Source organism: Hesperophylax consimilis, chromosome 21 (assembly GCF_061612785.1).
Source record: "Hesperophylax consimilis isolate HC1 chromosome 21, BYU_Hcon_1.0, whole genome shotgun sequence".
Lineage (NCBI taxonomy): Eukaryota > Metazoa > Arthropoda > Insecta > Trichoptera > Limnephilidae > Hesperophylax > Hesperophylax consimilis.
The window spans coordinates 2,557,794-2,578,039 of record NC_142856.1 but is presented as its reverse complement, the minus strand read 5'-3'; the positions used below and the strand labels follow the sequence as shown (position 1 = coordinate 2,578,039).

The 20,246-nt window shown below is 39.6% G+C and overlaps 1 protein-coding gene across 1 annotated transcript; it reads left to right on the top strand.

Annotated features, from left to right (window-relative positions):
* The first annotated feature begins 41 nt into the window (after positions 1–41).
* Positions 42–19,706, top strand: Polr3C (RNA polymerase III subunit C). The gene is made up of 10 exons (XM_089644382.1): positions 42–188; positions 869–1,123; positions 3,928–4,144; positions 6,934–7,026; positions 8,475–8,642; positions 14,257–14,410; positions 15,729–15,849; positions 18,285–18,359; positions 19,088–19,255; positions 19,563–19,706. The coding sequence occupies exons 1-10, from the start codon at positions 42–44 to the stop codon at positions 19,704–19,706; spliced, it is 1,542 nt and encodes a 513-aa protein (XP_089500508.1).
* Positions 19,707–20,246: the final 540 nt, after the last annotated feature.

The window sequence follows — 20,246 nt, the reverse complement described above, 5'->3', positions numbered from 1 at the left end:
GTGAAGAAAATAGTTTCATGTCGTGATAAACTGATATAACCATGTCTATTCAGCTAGGCAGTCTCGTTTCTCACATATTGTATGATCATTTTGGTGAAATAGTCCAAAAAGTGGGGAGTGATTTGTGTAGGTTCGGCGGCAAACCTATTCCTTTAATTATTAAAACCACTTCTCTGCCGAGAACTCAGGTAAGAAAAGTTTCGCTGTCTTTTCTAATACCATACATGATTTTTAACCTTTTAAAATGGTTTTATTTCCGTTTTTATATAATATTATTAAACTTCTGGCTCCTTCGTTGGTTGGTTAATCGTGCCGTGTGTCACACATAGATGAATAACCCCTAAGGTCCTTCATACACACAGATACTTACAAGCTACGCGACTGTGACGCAACCACAAGTAGCCTACCAATATGCTACTCCTTAAAGCTGGCTTCCGTACACGGCGTTACCCGAATTATATTGAACTTGATCATTTTTCAAGCGCAGCCGGAATTAATACGGTAGTGACTCTAGCGAAGAAGACATTTGAATTGTTCTTGTATTGATTTTGGGTTCACCCACACAACGAAATAAATATTAATTGGAGGGTATTGGCGGCCGCCAAGGAACTACATGGGAATGCTGTCAAATTGATGATGGTGTTAAACCCGTAGTCGACACGTCGCATTGTGTACGAACACTAGCAAAATAGTATGGCAGATACTCACGAGCGGCGTGTGCTATTCGCAGAAAACTCGAGTCTTTCTTATCTCCGTGCACGAATGGCATTATACTATTCTATGAATGCTTAATTTTTCTTAGCGCGACTGATCAGTTAACTGAATAGTTTTTATGTTGTGTGAATCTACAAATGATTTATTTTTTTAGATCGTTCAAGCTCTGAGATCTCTGATAAAATACGGCCTCGTTGCTTTTGACCCCTCCAAGAACGAGACCATAGCAGATTACCGACTGGTAAAAGAAAATGTCTTGTGTCTTCTCCGGTATCCCAAGTACTTGTTTTTGATTAAAAACAAGTTTGGGTTTGAATCTGAGCTCATAGTGGAAGAGATTCTGCAGCAAGGGTCCATAACAGTCTCGCAACTTATTATCAATATTGTTTTGAAGACGAAAGATGACAAGGTAAGGTTTTTTATTCTACTACACGGTTGTTGATTGATTCGTATTTTGAATTGCAGTTTAGTTGCAATATTGTGATTTAATAACTTATTTATTATTTATTTGGGACCGAATCGGCTTCATATTTCCACGGGCATCTTAACCCTTCAGGCCTCTGGCATATTGACCGTTATATTAGACTAGCTGACGTGTACCCGGTGTAGCTCGACTTTTCTATAAATATAATATGCATGTATTGTATTTGGTGACCGGATTAATCATCACAATGATAATTCATCACATCTTTAAAAAGTTATATAAAGTCATGGAAAGCGATGAAACTAAAACTTTATTAACTGGGTTAAGTAGGTTAGGTTAAGTTAAGTTAGGTTAGGTTGGTTTAAATTTTTTTTTTTTCATCGTTTCTAATGACTTTATATCACTTTTTAAAAGTGTGTTGAATTGTCACTGTGTTGAGTTATCATGGAACCATTATATTTATTGAAAATATTAAATAATTTACCTTCCGGAAGAAGACGCGCACAAACTGACAGACGCGAATAGTAACTTTATTTTATACTGTTTTTACTGGGGTGGACCTTCTATTTCCCTAGATACTCGTGGGATCATAAATAAACTATTGAAACAAAAAAAACTATCGGCTGAAGTCACCTCGGTGGACTCTTGTCTCGTGGGGCCTTCGGGGAACCTGGAAAAAGAGGAACCTCCGATGGAACAACCCTTACCGCTACAGGATCCTCCAGGGGATCCCTACGGGACCTGGAAAGAAATGCAAAGGAATGAGCTGCAATGGAAGATAGTACAATGGGTCCATGGCCTGAGAGCTCGCGGGAACTATCCGTATACCGACAACGCTTTAACATTAGTTCATAAATCAATTAATGTTTTGATTTTATTGCTTGCAGTATGGAATTGCTATCTTAACCTTTCCGGGAGTAAGTTATGTAATGCTGGCCGTGCTCTGGGGAGTGAGTTTTTTTTACAAAAATAAAAAAATATATTTTTTGATTAAATTTTATGATAGTATGCAAAATAAATAACAGCCAATATCTCTGTCGTTAATGATGTAAAATGTTTAAAATTGGTATAAAGTAACTGTAATATGCCCATAGATAGCAATACGATGCATATTTACAGAATATGCATCGAATATGAATATGCAACCCCTGTCGTCCATAGCCGTCCATACTCCTTTGGCGAAAGTGTGTACCGTCGTCCATTAGCGTCCATACTCCCGGAAAGGTTAATATAATATGTATTTGTTGACATTTGAATATAATTTTATGTGGTTTATAACTCTTTTGCTACATAATGTTGAAGTTTTTCAATCATTATATAATTTCACCACATATATAACTACTCAAGTGATTTTCGGCATCTTATGCCGAGTTTTCAGAATGACTTGAGTGATTGCACGCCAGAATATGCCATTTTAAATTTTTTAATAATTTTTTTATAAATCCTGAAATATAGGTGAATTCATTGGCTGTATAGCACTATAATCAGTTTTAGCTGGGTCCAGACATGTTCTTTTCTCCGTACCGTACCTCCGTTTCGTATCAGCGTCGCGATCAAAAACGCTAGTTTGGACGCCCGTTCGGTACGGTACGGTGGTACGGCGTCTCGATACGGATAGAGGTACGCTCCGATCCATCGCGAGTCGGTTTTTCGACCCGTTCAAAGGCGATACGGTACGGGTCTGCGCCAGTCTGGACGTGTTCGCGGCGTCTTACATCTTTCTCTGTTTTTGAACAATTCTAACTCCCACCAACGTCGCCTTTTTTGTTTTTTTTTCGTTATATTATTGTGAATAACAATGAAGGATGCGCAAGCAATCGTCAAATTCTCAAACACTTCCGCAGTCGACGACATGGTGGGAGGAAATGAACACGCGATGATCGCAGCAACGTTACGGAGATACGGGCTCTTGATCGCGACGCGGATACGAAACGGAGGTACGGTACGGACAAAAGATGATGCGTCCAGAGTTTTTGGATCGCGACGCTGGTACGAAACGGAGGTACGGCACGGACAAAAGAACATGTCTGGACCCAGCTTTTTATGTCTCCGTATTGAAATTCATATTTTGATTTTTTCGAATGTCAATCACTCAACTCATATTCCAGTTTTCCAGTTTATTCGATTTTCTTAGACCAAAGAAAGCGTTTGACACGGTCAACCATAAAATTCCATTTAAAAAAATTCTCTAACGTTTGTATCAAAAACAAAAGTCTTATGCTATTAAAAAGCTACATATTAAATCGTCAACAATCCACAACAATAGAATCAACCTTAAGTGCTTACGATCTAGTAAAACATGGTGTTCCACAAGGAACTGTCTTAGGGCCACTACTCTTTCTAATCTACATCAATGACTTATGCAACATAGTGGTAATACCAGGTAAAATTCTCTCTTTTGCCGATGATACTGCAATAACAGTGCGAGGTAAAACATGGGAAGATGAGTTGAGGGAAGTAAAGCCAACAAATGCATTGCAATAGTCAAAGATTGGCTAGACAGATATCTTCTTAGTCTAAATTATGATAAAACCGTTTTTATTCCCTTCTATAATTCCCAAAAGGCATCCCCTAAAAAAAAATCCTAACCTGAAGTTCCATAATGTTAATTGTAACCCTGCGACATGCTCAAACTGCGAAGATGTGAAATTAGGAAACCCTTTATTCTGAGGCACACTAGATTGTATTATTTACCACAATTACTTTAAAGGTGTATTCATACTAGAAGCAAGTGCGGAATAATTAAATAAATAGATAAATTGAGCAATTTGTTTTTTTTTCTTTTTCAGGAAAGAAATGTCACTCCCACCAGTCTCCGAGACGCTCTCATTTCCCTGGTGACCGCCGGTTACGTCCACCAGGGTCTGTCACCAACCGAAGAGTCCATAGAAGCTGATGTTCCTATATTCATACCAACCGAAGTCAACAAACAAGTCTTACCCGAAGTAGATATAAGAGCCATCATGCTGTTTATTAACGGAGATGATAAAACTGAAATTAAAGATGGTAATTTTCAATTTATCTGTGTTTAAATATATATTATACAAATTTGAGAGTTGGTTCGGTGTGAATGCGGTGCGGTGTAGACCACTGAACGTGTGGTTAATGAATTACGCTTCATTCTTTCCACACAGGGATTGGTGAGGTCCGCAGGGCGACGCCTGAGGCCGTAGACTGGCTCGCAGACCTTGGGTTTTTTCACAGAATTTGAACAATTCATCAAATTTCAAAGTTAAAATTCAAGTTCTGTTGTTATTCTGCTGTTATTTCACATAACGAAAGTAGAAAAAGAGAGAGAGGAGAAAATAAGTAAAAGAGTTTGAAATAAAATGAGTTCATGGCCTCCGTGGTCGAGGGGTCAAGGCTCTTGACTAGCTTTCCGGAGGTCGCGGGTTCAGATCCCAGCGTGCGCAAGTAAATTTAATTTGTGTTATTTCGCAATTTTTTCATTTACATTATATTATTTGTGACACATTCCAGAGTGGAAGATATTCTCAGTATAGCCCTGGTGTAAGATCACCATTCAGAATTGAAACGTTGCTTGAAATGGCTTTGGCTGTGTTTGGTGACCAGATCTGAATAGGCAGGTACTTCCCCACCTCCTCTTCCCATCTCATTCCCCTTCCCGCTACCCCAGTATCACAACATACCCCAATTGGGGATGCCAAAGTCTCACTGGCTCTAGACAGTTGGGATTCTTGTGCGATATCACATAATCTATCATTGATATTTTTTCCATCCTAAATTCTAGATAGATCTTCCAATGTTTGGGCAGTGTATTGTAATACAAAGGAGTATCCCAATGAAACTGCGGTTTCAATGATCCCCCCGTTTAAAAAAAAAATAAATTACCCCACTACACAATTCAAATGAGAGTTGGACGTTGTTCCATTCGCTCTCATCTTTTTAAAACTCAGGTGCTTGACTGCACAGATTGTACTTTCTGTGGTCTAGAAGTGAGAACTTTATCTAAAATTGCCTCCTCTCCATTCAATATATCATCTTTTCTAAATCTGAACTCAACTCCAATCTTTCATATAATCAGTGGAGGTTCTTCCCTTAGGTCAATTGGTGCTTAACCCCCCAAAATTATAAGACAAAAATATTAATAACAAATTATGTGCATCAAAACAGTTCTGGTCTTATTCTAAATTTATTTTAAATGTACCGCGAAATAGTAGAGCTGCGAGCGGCGGCGGCGAGTGATGAGCAGTGACATCTGTTGTCTCTAATAGAAGCTTTCATTCACAAGTCCACACGATTCGCTGGGTCAATTTAAAGAATGTCCCCTTTGCATCTTCTGTCCCTATGTGCGCCATAGAATAAACGAGAATCTCTCATCGAACTAAAAATTAGGTACCGAAGAAAGCTTAGGGACGCTTGAGATAAACACTTAATTAACATTAACTAATTGTTTATTAGTGAAATTTAGATACAGGATTTAGGACATAATTGGAAAATTGGATATAATTGGACTTTCTCTCAGGAATGGTATATTTAATTTAAGGGTATGACAGCTTAAAAAGGAAAGTTTTTAGTTTAGACCTGAATTCTGTTCAGGTCTAAACTAAACTTACAATGGCGCACCACGTGGTTTAACCCAATTGTCGCTTTCAATGCAATATTTAAAATTAGCAATCGTGCTTTCATCTTTCAGATGTAGCACACGCCTGAGATAAATGTCACTAAATAAAGAGTTCTCATGTTATTTAAAGGTTAATGAAGTGTTGTAGAAATAAATGTTGTGTCATGGAATTCATTTCCCTTATCTTTTATTTAATACACTGTTGTTACATACATTCCTGAGGCACTCACGCCCAATGTGGCAATAATCCTCTTACAATGGCAAATCCCATTGTAACGAGGTTATTGTAGGCCGTGTTTTGTGCGGCAGCAAAAATATAGAGCGGTCCTCGCTATGAAATTTTGCCCAATTTATCATCGGCGTATTGTGAACTACGAGACGCATAGTCAATAGGTGTACCTGAATAGCTAGAAACACAAAAGTAAGCATAGAGCAGCGCTTAGTCACGTCCGTGGACGGAGTACCATTCTAAATAAAATTATATCAAGGTGAACAATACGAAGTACAATCACAAAATAAAAATATAAAATAAATAACGAAATTCGTTATGAATCCCGGAGTATCAACTGGCATAGCAATTAATATATAAAATTAAATATGTACGAAAAATTTAAAAAAATAAATTTAAAAGGTTAAAAGCAATATTAAAATTTTTTTTTAAAATTGAATACAATTTTTAAAAGAAACACAGCCAGGTGAATCATCACATATACCGATACTATGAAACGGATGTGGGAATCTGGATCAAGATTACCACAAAATTAAAAATATACGAGATACCCACCACATCTCGCAGAGTATTCACGGCCGAAAATAACTTAAAATAATTATAGTAATTATCTTAAATTAAATACAGACGAGAACGCCGCAAAACAGAGAAAGACCACCATGAGCCGACATAAAATAAAAACCTTTATCAAGTTAGTTCTGTTGGACTTGTTATGTATCTTAGTTCCGGAGGGAGTTTATTCCAAGCCTTCGGCCCAGATGCTCCGAAAGCGCGATCACCAAACTTAGTATTTGGCTTGCGCTTAGGTTCCATCAATCTGCCTACAGCTGATGATGTTCCTAGAGCCGCCTCTGCATACAATTATTAAATTTGCCCATTTAAATAAAATTAATATATAAATACGCCTTCCCTCTTTCCCGCTCTTTACATTTCTGTTTTCTCTTTTGAAAAATGAATTATAGTTTTCCTTATTATTTTCAGCTGTGCATTGGAGATGCAACTTGGATCGTTTTCACCAAGACTTCAGGGATGAATTGATGGTTACTGCTATGACGAGATGCATTGACGAATGCGGTAAGCTCAAAGCTTTGTCTCTTATACGTATTTCACGTCTATTTCAAGCGTAAAGTTTATCTATTAAGAGAAAATATAAGTGATCTTAGGCGGTGCAAACCCTTAGGGCCTTACTAATAAATGTGTTTTATTATATATTAATGATACATTAATGTATCGTAAATGGTTTTTCATCAGTTGTGTAAAATTTAAAATACGTTTGTTGATAAGGGGGCTAGTGTTCAACGCTGAAACGGTTTTAGGATTATTGATATATTATCAACAAAAATTACCATAATACATCTATTTTTATTAAAATATATAATATTAACCGTTAGAATGCTATTCGGCACTATCGCGCTGCAAGAGTTACTCACGAAAATTGCGACGCGGCGATGCATGCTTTAGTGCGTGTTTGTCGGTCTTCAGAAGGGCGCGTGTTACATTTGAGTGCGGTATTGCGGTTGACGCGTGTCTTGATAACTGTATTTATTGTTTATCCTGTTAAAATAAATACGCCGTAAAGTGAATCGATATTTTTAACCAGTTGTTAGTTCTATTGCAGACGATGTATCAAATGACAGCGACGAGAATTTTGTTTGATAAAAGCTTTTACAGAAGTTTTTTTTAAGAACTTTTTTTTAGACAGTTTTTACAAAAAACATCTGAATTTTTTTTTAAATACCTCCACCTATACGCGCTCCTTTTGATCCAAAACCAACAGCCTATTTCAATTTAGTTTTCACTTCGTTACTTCTTGACAATTTTTAGTACTTGTTTTTTTTTACAGTGTTTTTTTATTAGAAGAATAAAATATCATTATTTACTTGTTTAATTGCAAAAAGAATCATTAAAATTTGTTGATATTTGTCCAAGTTATTAGATTTTTACTTAATACCCTGCTTTTTATCTAAAAACTGTAGCAATTTACGTACATACTTGCAAATTAAGCACAACACTAAAACGGTTAAAGTATTTAAAAATATATATAATTTTTTTTGACTGAGGATTGAACCTTCCTCCCCAGGGACTGGAGTCAACCACGCTAACAACTGAGCCAAATTCCGATTGGGTAGGACCCACATTTATTTTGTGTATTAATGTCATCCAATTTTAGAAAAATGCGTATATGTCCGCTTTTGTATGCGTGATCACCATCAAAAACGGATAGAATGCATTGTCATCGACTGTCTGCCGAGTTTCAGCCCGATCAGATATCGGGAAGTGGGTTCATTCATTCATGAAAACAAAATTGAAATTCAAATATGTAGATGTATTTAAAAATCAGGTCACAACGACCGAGTGGTTAGAGGTATTGTCCCGGTAAAATGAAATCCTGGGTTCGATCCCCAGTTGCGACCGTTCTGTTACATGTTTCGTTTACATTTATTAGTATTATCTTCTTATTCAATGATTAAGAATATTAGTTTTAATATTTACTATTATTATAACATATAAAATGGTGGCAGGTGGTGAGCTAATGCGCCAACTTCTGCAGCAAATGTATCTGAGGACAGACGCGTGGGCGACCTCCTCGAATCCCATCCCGTTTGTAGAGCTAAAGGACTACTGCAAGAGATCTTCAGCCGATAATCCTCTGCTGCTGCAGTACTTGGAGCAGTATCTCAAAGTCATGGGTAAGAATACGCTGACAAATAATACAGGGTTTTCCAATAAGAGGTGTTATTTTGATATTCAATCGTAAAAGATCAATGGTTTCGTTGCTTGTGTGGCACGTAGCACCGTCTTGTTGAAAGTAAATGTTGTCCAGATCAATACCATCCAATTCTGGCCATAAAAAATCATTAATCATCTCTCGATAGCGCAATCCATTCACCGTAACTGTTGCTCCAGCCTCATTTTCGAAAAAGTAAGGTCCAATGACTCCGCCGGACCATAAACCGCACCAAACAGTCACACGTTGAGAAAAGAGAGGCTTTTCAACAATAACTCTTGGGTTTTCCGAGCCCCAGATGTGACAATTTTGCTTGTTGACGAAGCCACCGAGGTGGAAATGGGTCTCATCACTCAAGATGATTTTTCGATGGAATTATAATAATTAATAATAGTGAATTTTAATAATTTCAATGAGTTGTTGAAGCGTGTATTGTTCCATATTTATTAATGGCGTAGTTTCTACTTGTCAAATGTCCAAAAATGACAGCTTCAAAAGTAACATCTACCGAAATAGCGGGCTATTCAAAATAACACCTCTTATTGGAAAACCCTGTATTATTGTTGAATATACAGTTTTGTGATTATTCCACGTCCCAGGTTCAAATTGTCATTTCCTTTTTCCCTCTCTTTCTAATAGTCTTACCTGAGAAGAACGAAGACCGACGTCAATGATATTCAATTGTTATTAACACAACGTTGATGAAAATCCATCACCTCGTCATCCCCATCATCCTCGTCATCCTGCAATGCCATTTGAAGGCGGTAATAAACCTATGTTGGTTGGTTAATATAGGATTTTTTCAATGTAGGGAATAGTCTTACAATAAAATAGTATCATCGGGCATCCTTACGTTTGGGTAAAATCATAGCCGGTTTTTTGTCTCTCCTGAAAAGTGGTCAGATATAATTTACGCGGTGATGGATTGACGTCTATTTGCAATATTGTCGTCGTTGATAGTGCATCTTATCTCGCTGATCTTATCTTTGCCGGATAGTGCATCTTATCTTTGCCGGCTTCCTCCACTGCGCAGCTGCAGGCTACGAACCTACTCACCTACGCCCGGCTCTGCACGGACATTTAAGAGAGGCTACGGAATATCAACTCCATGGGATTATATCAGCGCCCTGGCCCTGGATATCATCCATGGCCTGCGCTCCTCATGCGCCTAGACCCCTGCGACACCTTCGCCGGTCTGTGCCTCGGCCCTGTGACATTGTCGCCGGCCTGCATCACCCACGCATCTGCCGACCAGATCAATCATATCTTCAGCTATCCTGTTTCACACTGGATTACGTTTTAGCCAGTGCTGAACACATCCTAAAGTCCGGTCTCCACCAACGCGGTGTAGAGCCACTGACTTTATTGCCTCGACCATTCCACCGCTGTCATCGCCGCTTACACCTGGTATCTTCGTCATCGGTCCGGAGTTATCGCGCTATTGACTCACTCAAATAAACGCTGTGACATCACAACCTTCCTCTTTCATTGTCTCACTACCAAATCCCCAAAGTGGCGACCCCGACGTGATGTGTTACCCTAACCCACTGGTAACCCCGTCTCTAAAATGGGTGATTAGTAGAGACACCACGGAGCAGCACGCACCTTACCATTTCCGCACCAGCGCAGATAAAAGTGTCCACTATGGTTAAAGCACCTTAGTGCCTCTGCATCAGCACCGAGAGAGGTGCCCACCATGGTTACCTAGGTGCATACTCGGCTGGTTGAGCAACGCGTTCGCCGGTCTCAGCCTGTTTTGTGAACAGTGTTTGTAATTTATTTTTTTAACCATTATAATTGTCACATTTAAAGACTTTTGCCCCCAAACTGATGCCACTAATATAGGCTGCTAGTTGTTGTGTGAAGTGGAATCTCTGTGGACAGTTTGTGACTCTATTAGTACTAGGTATAAGTTCCTACTGTCCAATTTTTTTTTTTTTTTTTTTATTTTTTATATTTACTCCACACAGGAGGCCCTGAAGAAAATAATTTCCCTCAGGGCCTATGTCATCTTTGGGGATGCTGTGTGGAGGGTCTTTTTGTGGAGAGGAAGGAGTGAACATGGGTCTTGAAGAGTCCCATGTTGTAGGAGGGAGGAAACACAGAGGCCGGCAGTTCGTTCCACAGCCGAGCTGTTGAACTTAAGAACGAATCATAGAAGCGACCCGTTCTCATGTGACAAGTGTCAACTGTGTACAAATGTTGGGCGCGCGTTTGGCGTGTATCCCGACTACGCACCGGTGCCGAAGGGATCAATGACGCTAGTTCCTCAGAGCATCTTCCATTGTAATACCGATAGAACAAGGACAGCATACCTACCTGACGCCTGTGCTCTAAAGATTGCAGTCCGTTTGTTAAGATTGGGGAATCTATCAAACGGACCGCCCGTTTCTGCACAGAGTCAAGGGTTTTTTTCAGGTATTTTGGGGCTCCAGACCAGAGATGGCTGCCAAATTCGACAGTAGGGCGCACTTGCGATTTGTACAGGGTGAGCAGTTGTGTACTATTAAAGTATCTGCGGGCCCTGTACAGTACGCCCAGCTTCTGAGAGGCCAACTTTACTCAAGCTTCGATGGAGCCCCCGTACCTGAGCTGGTCACTTATAGTTACACCAAGCATATCAATGGAAGGCCTGTTCGGAAGATTGCTTCCGTTGAAGGAGACTAGATTATCATTTGGATCCCTTTTAGACGTAATCAGACAGGATTGGGTCTTTGAAACATTAAATTCGACGAGATTATTTTTACCCCAGGAGGAAATACTCTCGAGATAACCGTCCATTCTCTGCTTCAAAGCCCTCCGAGCCGTTGGAGTTTGTGTGCCCTTTGGGGGCTTGTCAAACAAAAAGCTATCATGAACTGTACTGTCATCCGCGTAACAATGAATCGGTGCACATGTCAAAAGGTCATTGATGTGCAACAAAAACAAATTCGGAGACAGAACCGATCCCTGTGGGACGCCAGCATTTATGGAGTGCGAGGAAGAGGTGAAACCGTCAGCAACCGCCTGAATCGACCTATCCCTTAAAAAGTCAGCAATCCACGTACACAGGGATGCGGGAAGTCCGTAAGAATGCAATTTGTTGACAAGTCCTCGGTGCCAGACCCGGTCAAAGGCCTTGGATATGTCTAGTGCGACCGTTTGGGTCTCACCGTGACGTTCCAGGCACCGCCCCCAAACATGCGTCACATACGCGAGAAGATCACCGCACGAGCGGTTCCGCCGGAATCCGTATTGACGGTCGTTGATAATTTTGTTCTTCTCGAGGTATGTGAGCAGTTTGTCGTTGATCACACGTTCCATCACTTTGGACAGAACTGATGTGATCGCTATGGGGCGGTAGTTGGCCGGGTTGGAGCGGTCACCTTTCTTGGGAATAGGGTGAATTACCGCTTTTTTCCAACCAGAGGGCACAGTGCCACACTTCAGGGACATTTTGAAGAGCTTTGTCAAAACTGGAACTATTTCCGCAGCACACCTCTGCAATACCAGGGCAGGTATTCCATCAGGTCCACTAGCTTTGTTAACATCGAGCCCCCGTATGACGTGGAGTACATCCCGATGCCGGATCCTCAGCTTTTTCATATAGAAGCCGCAGTGAGGAACCGACGGCGGAACAGCACCCCCGTCGTCGAGGGTCGAGTTTTCCGCAAACATTTTCCCTAAAAGGTTTGCCTTTTCGGTGGCGGTGTTTGCTAGTGAGCCGTCAGGTCTGGTAAGAGGTGGCAAACTGGGTTTGCAAAAATTTCGACCTATTGAGCCCGCAAGCGACCAGAATGCTCTGCTGCCATGCGGGCAGGCAGCCAGCTTTTTGCTGATCTGCAGGTCGTGTTCGAATTTTGACCTATTGATGATTCTCTTGCATTCCTTTGCCGATTTGTTGTATGCTGATCTGCTTTCGGGCGTTCGAGATGTGTTGTAGGCTCGGTAAGCCGCGTTTTTTCGTCGAACTGCTTCGGAGCATTGTCGACTGAACCACGGCTTTGAGCCCACACCAGTTTCTTTAGTAGTCGATTGTATGAAGCCATCCATCGCCGAATTGATGACTTCACCAATCTCCTGGGCACATCTTGAAGGGTCCGAAGTCCGAAAACAAACAGCTGACCACGGAAAAGCATTGAAATGGGCCCGCATACCGAACCAATCTGCTGACCTATAGTGCCACACTTTTCTCCTCAGCCTCTCATTGGTTGGTCTGAGGCTAACGGGGATTGATGTCGTCACTAGGCAGTGGTCAGATGATCCCAGAGGCGCTGTGACGTCAATCTTATAACCGTGTGGCACAGTAGTTAAGAATAGGTCTAACAGATTGGAGCGGTGAGTCTGGACATCAGGAACCCTTGTAGGCTCCTGAACCAATTGCTCTAATCCGTAGCAAATGGCAAAGGATTCCGCCTGTCGGCCAGCCGAGTCCGTTGGGCCTGAGAACTTCAACCATGGTTCGTTATGAACGTTGAAGTCCCCCAGAACAACAAACTCGGCCGAAGGGTAGCGGGGCAAGAGATCATCAATAGTATCGCTCAAATGTTTGAAGAGCTCGGAAGTGTCTGATTCGCTATGGTTCGGTGAGCGGTATAGACATGCGTAGAATCTTGCTGTACTGGCAAGATTGACGCGCACCCACATTACGTCGAATCTGGAGTTTTCCAGACTCAATAGTCGCACACAGTTGACGTCAGCTCGACTATAGAGACAGACTCCTCCTTTCAGTCGGAATTTGCTTGCGAGGGTAAAGCCCGGGCAGTCCAGATAGGAGGAGTCTGGCGGCTCGGCTATCTGAGTTTCGGATAGGAAAAGAAGGTTGGGACGTTGGGACAAAAGATGGTGATGGACGGAATTTAAATTTGTGTGCAGGCCGCGAATGTTGGCAAAATTTACTAACAGTTTTGGCCCGCACCGGGGACGCCTGCTACTCGCCGCTGTAAAGATGTTATGTTTGTTTTTATGTATATTCATGATTTTAATTTTTTTTTTTTTTTTGTTTTTTTTTGTTTTTAAGGGTATGAAGTGAAAGGAAGGTCTGGAATGGAAAGGTGTGAGGGGTGGGTAGGAATATGGGGTTCAGGCTGTCCAGGAGTGATGAGCGTTTGGTTCCAGCCCACCCACTGCGGTGCTAGGCGATAGGCTGGGAGAGTCCGGCTGGAGAGGGCATCCAATGCGCCCCAAACGCTGCTGCTGGGTCCCCTCCGGTCACGAACCGGCACAACAGCAGTGGCGGGGTTTTTACACTCGCTGATGGGGCAGCCCACCCTTAGTCGTGAGCCTGAAGGTCGGGCCCCTGTACTATCGAGCGGCCCGGACAGCGGTAACCGGTTGTAAAGGGTCTCTCTCAACCAGCATCTCCCAACCGGCCCGCCACGCAGAAGGTGGGCCGACGCACCCGCCACCAAGACCTGGGCAAACCTTAACCCATGAACCCGGGCACCCCTGCTAAGTCACCAAACGTAGCGAACCACTTGGGGTGACCTGTGGCAGAGGTGTTGGTCATCCAATAAATGGTTCCCAGGGCGGCGGTACCCATTCCCGCCTACCAAATTATATAATATAATAGACTAATTGTGTTGATGTTTCCGCAGAGGAGAGCACCAGCGGTATGATCAGCTGCACGGGGTCTGCAGGGGGAGGGCAATACACCCTGAATGCGGCGCGCGCCGTGGAACTGATGCTGTGGGACATGATCTGCTCCACGGTACAAGAGAGGCTAGGCACCAAGGCTGCCAGGATATTTAGGTGATTATCTTTACTATATCCACGCTAGTATGCCAAGAAATCCACTGTGAATTTTCTAGTAACTAATCGCACTTGCCTCGATTTGATGGTATTTGGATCTTTAAAAAAATGCTCCTAGCATTAAAAAAAATTTATTCGCTTTGCAAGCAAATAATGTATCATACACAGACATAGGAATTAATAGACGAGAAGATAATGGCGAGGGGTAAAATCAACTGTTGAAGAACGAAGGGAGTAAGGCTGACTGTGATTCGTCAATAAATCAATCTGACAGTAAATAGGCATCTCGCATTATAATATCACCATTTCGTTCTTAAAAGTAAAATCTGCTTTTGAATGAATAGACATTTCTACATGGGAGCGCAAATTACTCGCCACGTTATGAACTAATTTGCGAAGTCCAAATTCGGCAAAGTAAGGCAGCTTCTATTTTCAGAGTCGTAGTTAGTTTCAGAGTATTTAGTTAAGACACTTTTACAAATGTCTCATAATTTACTTACCCCAGTAAACAACGATGAGCACACTTGAGAATCGCTACATTGTGATGTGATAGTATATGTTTCTAAAACTGATCCATATAATACGGTGTGAATAAGCTTAAAATAAAGTAAAATAATGCTTACTTATGGAATGTAATACGACAATTGGGTTTATTCTCTTTTTCACATCTATTTTTACAAGTTTTCATATCACAAGTCCATTTTGCCGTGTTATTTCGTAAAATGAACCGATGATGCCTCGACCATAGTTCGCACAAGAATGATGACGTCACGTTTTCAAATTTCACTTGAGGCCATATGCGAGCCCAGCCGGCTCAATGGAACCGGTATGGGGAGTGGGGATAATACGCTTTTAATCACTTAGGGCAGGTCTACTAATATTCATATGTCTATGGTATCATACTATTATTCTAGGAAAAAGCACGTCACAAATTCCATGTTTAATGTCATAATTAATTTATTTAATTATCGAAGAAAGTAAACACTTTGTTGCATGACATTATACAAAATGAAAAAGGTGGGGGTTACGTAGGGAGAAAGGGAACAACTTTAAAATCGGACTGGTGTAAAGTGTCAGACGGCGCATGGCGGGACGCTTGGCTTAGCCATTAAAAGGATAAATAGCTAAAGCGCCATACAGCTATCATATATGGCGCTTTAGCCATTAAATAGATCTGTACATATGGTAGCTATTTATCCTTTCCAGCATTGATTTGATGAAAAAAATACCTTTCCCACATCAAGAAATTCACCTTAGTTTTTGTCAACGATTTCCTGATTTTTTTTTATCTTGATACTAATCTTCCGTCTTATTTTAGGTTAATAAAGAGTAAAAAATTCATAGAGGAAGAAGATATACAAAGAAACGCAATGCTCCCCGCAAAGGAAGCTAAACAACTGACTTACAAATTACTAGAAGAACACTTCATAGAAGTTCAAGTAAGAAACATATCACATTGTTAATAATTCATACATTATTTTATTTTATTATATTATCAATTACCGGGAAGCTTTTATTGGACAACCAACACCTCTGCCATTGGTCGCCCCAAGTGGTTCACTACGGCCGGTGATTTAACAGGGGTGCCCGGGTTCTTCGGGTGAGTTGTGTTCAGGATGCACCTATCCACCATCTGTGTAGCGTTTCGGATCGGGAGAGGCTGGTTTAGGGGGACCATTTGACCTCTCCAACTTGTCTCTCTTGACCCATCGGCTTGCATCGCAGCGGGACGGTTAGATCTTACGTCTGTCACTCCTGGACACACTAATCCCTAGATTCCTACCCATCCCTCATACCTTTTTCCTTTCCAGAACTTCCTCTGCTTCCTTTCCTTAAAAAGATCCCCACACAGCATCCCCAAAGATGACGTAGGCCATGACATAGCCATGTGTGGGTTAGTGTAAAAAAATAAAATTATATTTATTTATTTACTCAGTCATGTTCTCCATAAAACGAAAATCCACCAATATATTACAAAGGGTTCCATGATATCTCATCAAAATGACAATTCAACACACCTTTAAAAAGTGATATAGAGTAATTAAAAGTAATAAACAAACACTACCTAGGTTAAGTAGGTTACACAGGTAAGTTTTTGTTTCATCGCTTTTCATGACTGCATCACTTTTTGTAGGTGTGTTGAATTGTCATTTTGATGAGATATCCGGTCACCATTACAAAGAAGATTACAAATTTGAAGTACACATAAGGTCATCGTGCAGTTTTACTATTTTGTGACATACGTCAAAAGACGCTGAACTGTCTTCTTCTTCTTCTTCGATGGCGCTACAGCCCATATCGAGCTTTGGCCTCCTGCAACAGTCGCCTCCAACTCCTCCTGTCCTCAGCGGCTGTCTTCCAGTTTGTCACCTGGAGAAGCTGTGCTGCATCCCCTCTTACCTCATCTTCCCACCTCAGTCTGGGTCTTCCCACTTTTCTCTTTCCACCTGGGTGACCAGTCAGAATTCTATTTGCTGAACTGTCATTAAGTGATATTGAAAATGTCGATGGTCAATGCAGAATCGTTAAGTGGTTGAGTCACTCTGTTGATTGGCAAATTCTGAGGCAGAAGTCGTCGCTTTCGAAGTATAAAAAAGTGCATGGGATCTCCCGCGAGTATACTTGTTAGGCACATATAAGTTAATCTCTTTTAACGTAGGTGGATTAAGGGTAAACTTAAAAGAATTCATAATCTGTTCTTTCATAGATGGCACTAATTTAATTATTTCACTTAAATACACGTTTTGAAAGTTATGCTTTGAAATATTAAGAACAATTATTTGTTTGCGCCTGAATTGCGATTCTTTTAAGAAAGGCATACAAATATAATATTTGTATGCCTTTTTAAAATTTAAAAACAAAAAAAAATTGTATGGGTGATTTTTAAATTTTTTTTTATTTTAAAAGAAAGACAAACATTCCCGGGTTACGAATAACCTGACAATATTTGAAAATCTCCTACTACCACCACAGTAAGCTGAAAATGTTGCTTGTGTTGTGATGGAGGACTTAGTCAGCCGAGGAATTGAACACACTATGCCTGAGTGGGACCCAAACGCGATGTCAACTCGGCCACCGACCGGTCGAATTCAATCCAATTTTCATCTATGAACGCATAGATTATAATGTTATGTTTAATCTTAAGTATAGAACAAAGATTAGTTTAAAAAAATGTTGTGTAAGGTTTAAGGCGCATTTATTAGTAAGGTCCTTATTGTTTTCATTATGTATCTTTTAAAAACGAATTGAAAATTTATATTGTAATATTCTTAAAATGGATAACCTGATTGATTGATTAATTAAAGTGGTCTATAATTTTTTAGCCAAAACATCATAAGGATCTCTAAAGTTATTATAAATGAATTGAATTTTAAACTACGTTCTGAACATGATAATAGTATTCTTCGAAAATTACATTCAGAACACAAAACCGGTTTTCATCTTTAGAGTGAATCTGTAGTGGGTCCCCAGCTTTATATGGAATAGCACTGAGAATTCGCAAACAGTTTTCATCTAAATTTTGCCGCACATGGTGCGTAACTGAAATGAATCTGCAACTGAAATTTTATCATTGCATTCAGAACACAAAACTGGTTTTAACTTAAGAATGAATCTGTAACCCAGCATACGAAAATGGTTTTCCTACGATTTTTGCAGCACATAGTCTGCGACTAGAATTTTATAACAACACTTGGAACACGAGAATGGTTTTCTTCGAAATGCAACAGCAGATGAATCCGCAACTGGAATTTTATCTGTGCATTCTGAACACAAGACTGATTTTAACTTTCATGCCGCTCCAAAAGTGCGTGCTGGCTGCACCAAATGGCCATTGTTTCCCCATCTCTGTTCTAAATTATTTTTATTTTAACAGGTTATGCGGAAAAATGCATCTGAAAGTGCTGGACCTTCAAAAGCATTCTATTTATATCACATTGATCTCAATCACGTAAGTATTGCATTTTAATGTTTGGTTTTTAATTAATTTATTTTTTATTAGAGAAAACACGGATACAGACAGTAAAAATTTTAACAAGACAGTGTATAACATTAACTGGATAATTTGCATCCTAACAGACAAATCAATAATTACTTTTACAAATATTTTTTGCATAAATTTAAGAAAAAAAAAAATAATAATAATACATATATTTATTTATCCACTCGAACGATAGCTACCCGAATTTGATCAGGTGATTTTTATGAATTATAAATTTAACCATTTTAAATTCTTTTTTTTTTATTAAACCTAAAAGTATGGGATAAATGGTGAAATCTAGGTGGATTAATTGGCTTTGAACCACAGTAAGCAGTTCATATATTTCTGTGTTTATATTTGGAGGTATGATGTTAATCAAATCAAATGGCTGAATTGAAAACTGAACATCCGGAAATATCTATCGCTCAAGTGGAAGAAAATCATCTTGTATGGAAAAATGAGGGTTTTAGAAATACATATACTTAACACAGAGTTCATATTTTAGGTTTTCTTCAATAATACATTTTTGTATCAGATAAAATAATTAAATTATATATGTCTTTATCAAACATATCAGAATTTTTTTTTTGTCAAAATCGGGATTAAATTCGGGGATTCCTAGTCGAGTTTCTTACCCCTCGACTACTGGCGCCGTCAAATACATTGTATTTATAAATTTACTTGTAATATAATTTCAGGTAGCCAATATGGCGTTAGAGTTGACGTATAAGGCTCTTTATAATGCCGTAACGCGGAGGGAACACGAGAGATTTACCAATAAGAGGATGATAGAAAAGCAGCAGAGAGTGGATACCATCGTTCATGGAATGAGGATGAGAGGAGAACCTGATGAAAATATTACAGATGTACGTATAAGTATAAGTATATATATAGTATCTTTAAAGTCTTAAAAATTAGAAATACCTAACGCAGCCCCGTGAAAAATCACGGGATATTCTGAATTTAAAATGGCAATTTAAATAATTTTCTGTTAAAAATATTGTGTTAGGTAAGTACTTTATCGCTTGTCTGAATTATTCACTTTTGAAAATGTTCCAATTTTGAAAATGACACATGCAAATTTGAGTTCATTGAACCAGATTTCACGCAGGAAATTAATATGCTTGATTAGGGGTATTTATTTGTGATTTCATTGTTTATTTATTATTCCAGATTGAAGAGACAGTTACGCCCCCGGAGAAAGTCGTCCTGGAAAGAATAAAACAAATGATTAAAAAATTAAGCAGCGCTGAAATACAACTTGACGAAACCATGTTCCTCTTACAAACATATTTTACATATGGAAATAAAAAATAATATTTATTTACTTAATACCTGGTTTGTTTTATTGTTTCGCTAATTAATATAATAATTACAAATTCCTCTCTACACTGCCGTCATAAGTAAAAACACAGTATGATCATTGAGACTCAATGGGGATGCTGTGTTTTTACTTATGACGGCAGTACAGATCGATAACTCTAGTGGATAATAACTAACTAGATAGGTAGCAGTGGCAGTTTGTCACTTTTTGTAGAAGGGATTATTATTATTTATTTACTAGCTGTACCCCGCCACGCGTTGCTGTGGTTCAGTCCGTCTGTGCAGATGGAGAAACAATAGCGCGTTTTACTTTTACGTCTAACAGATGGCGCTGTTTTGAAAATAAAACATCATTTTACCTGTCACAGGTGACATCTTTATAATACAGGTATACAAAAACGGTACCATGATAACTCCACACAGTGACAATTCAACACACTTTTAAAAAGTGATATAAAGTCATATATAGAAACAATGAAATTTTTTTTTTTTACCTAACCTAACCTACATAACCCAGTTAATAAAGTTTTTTTT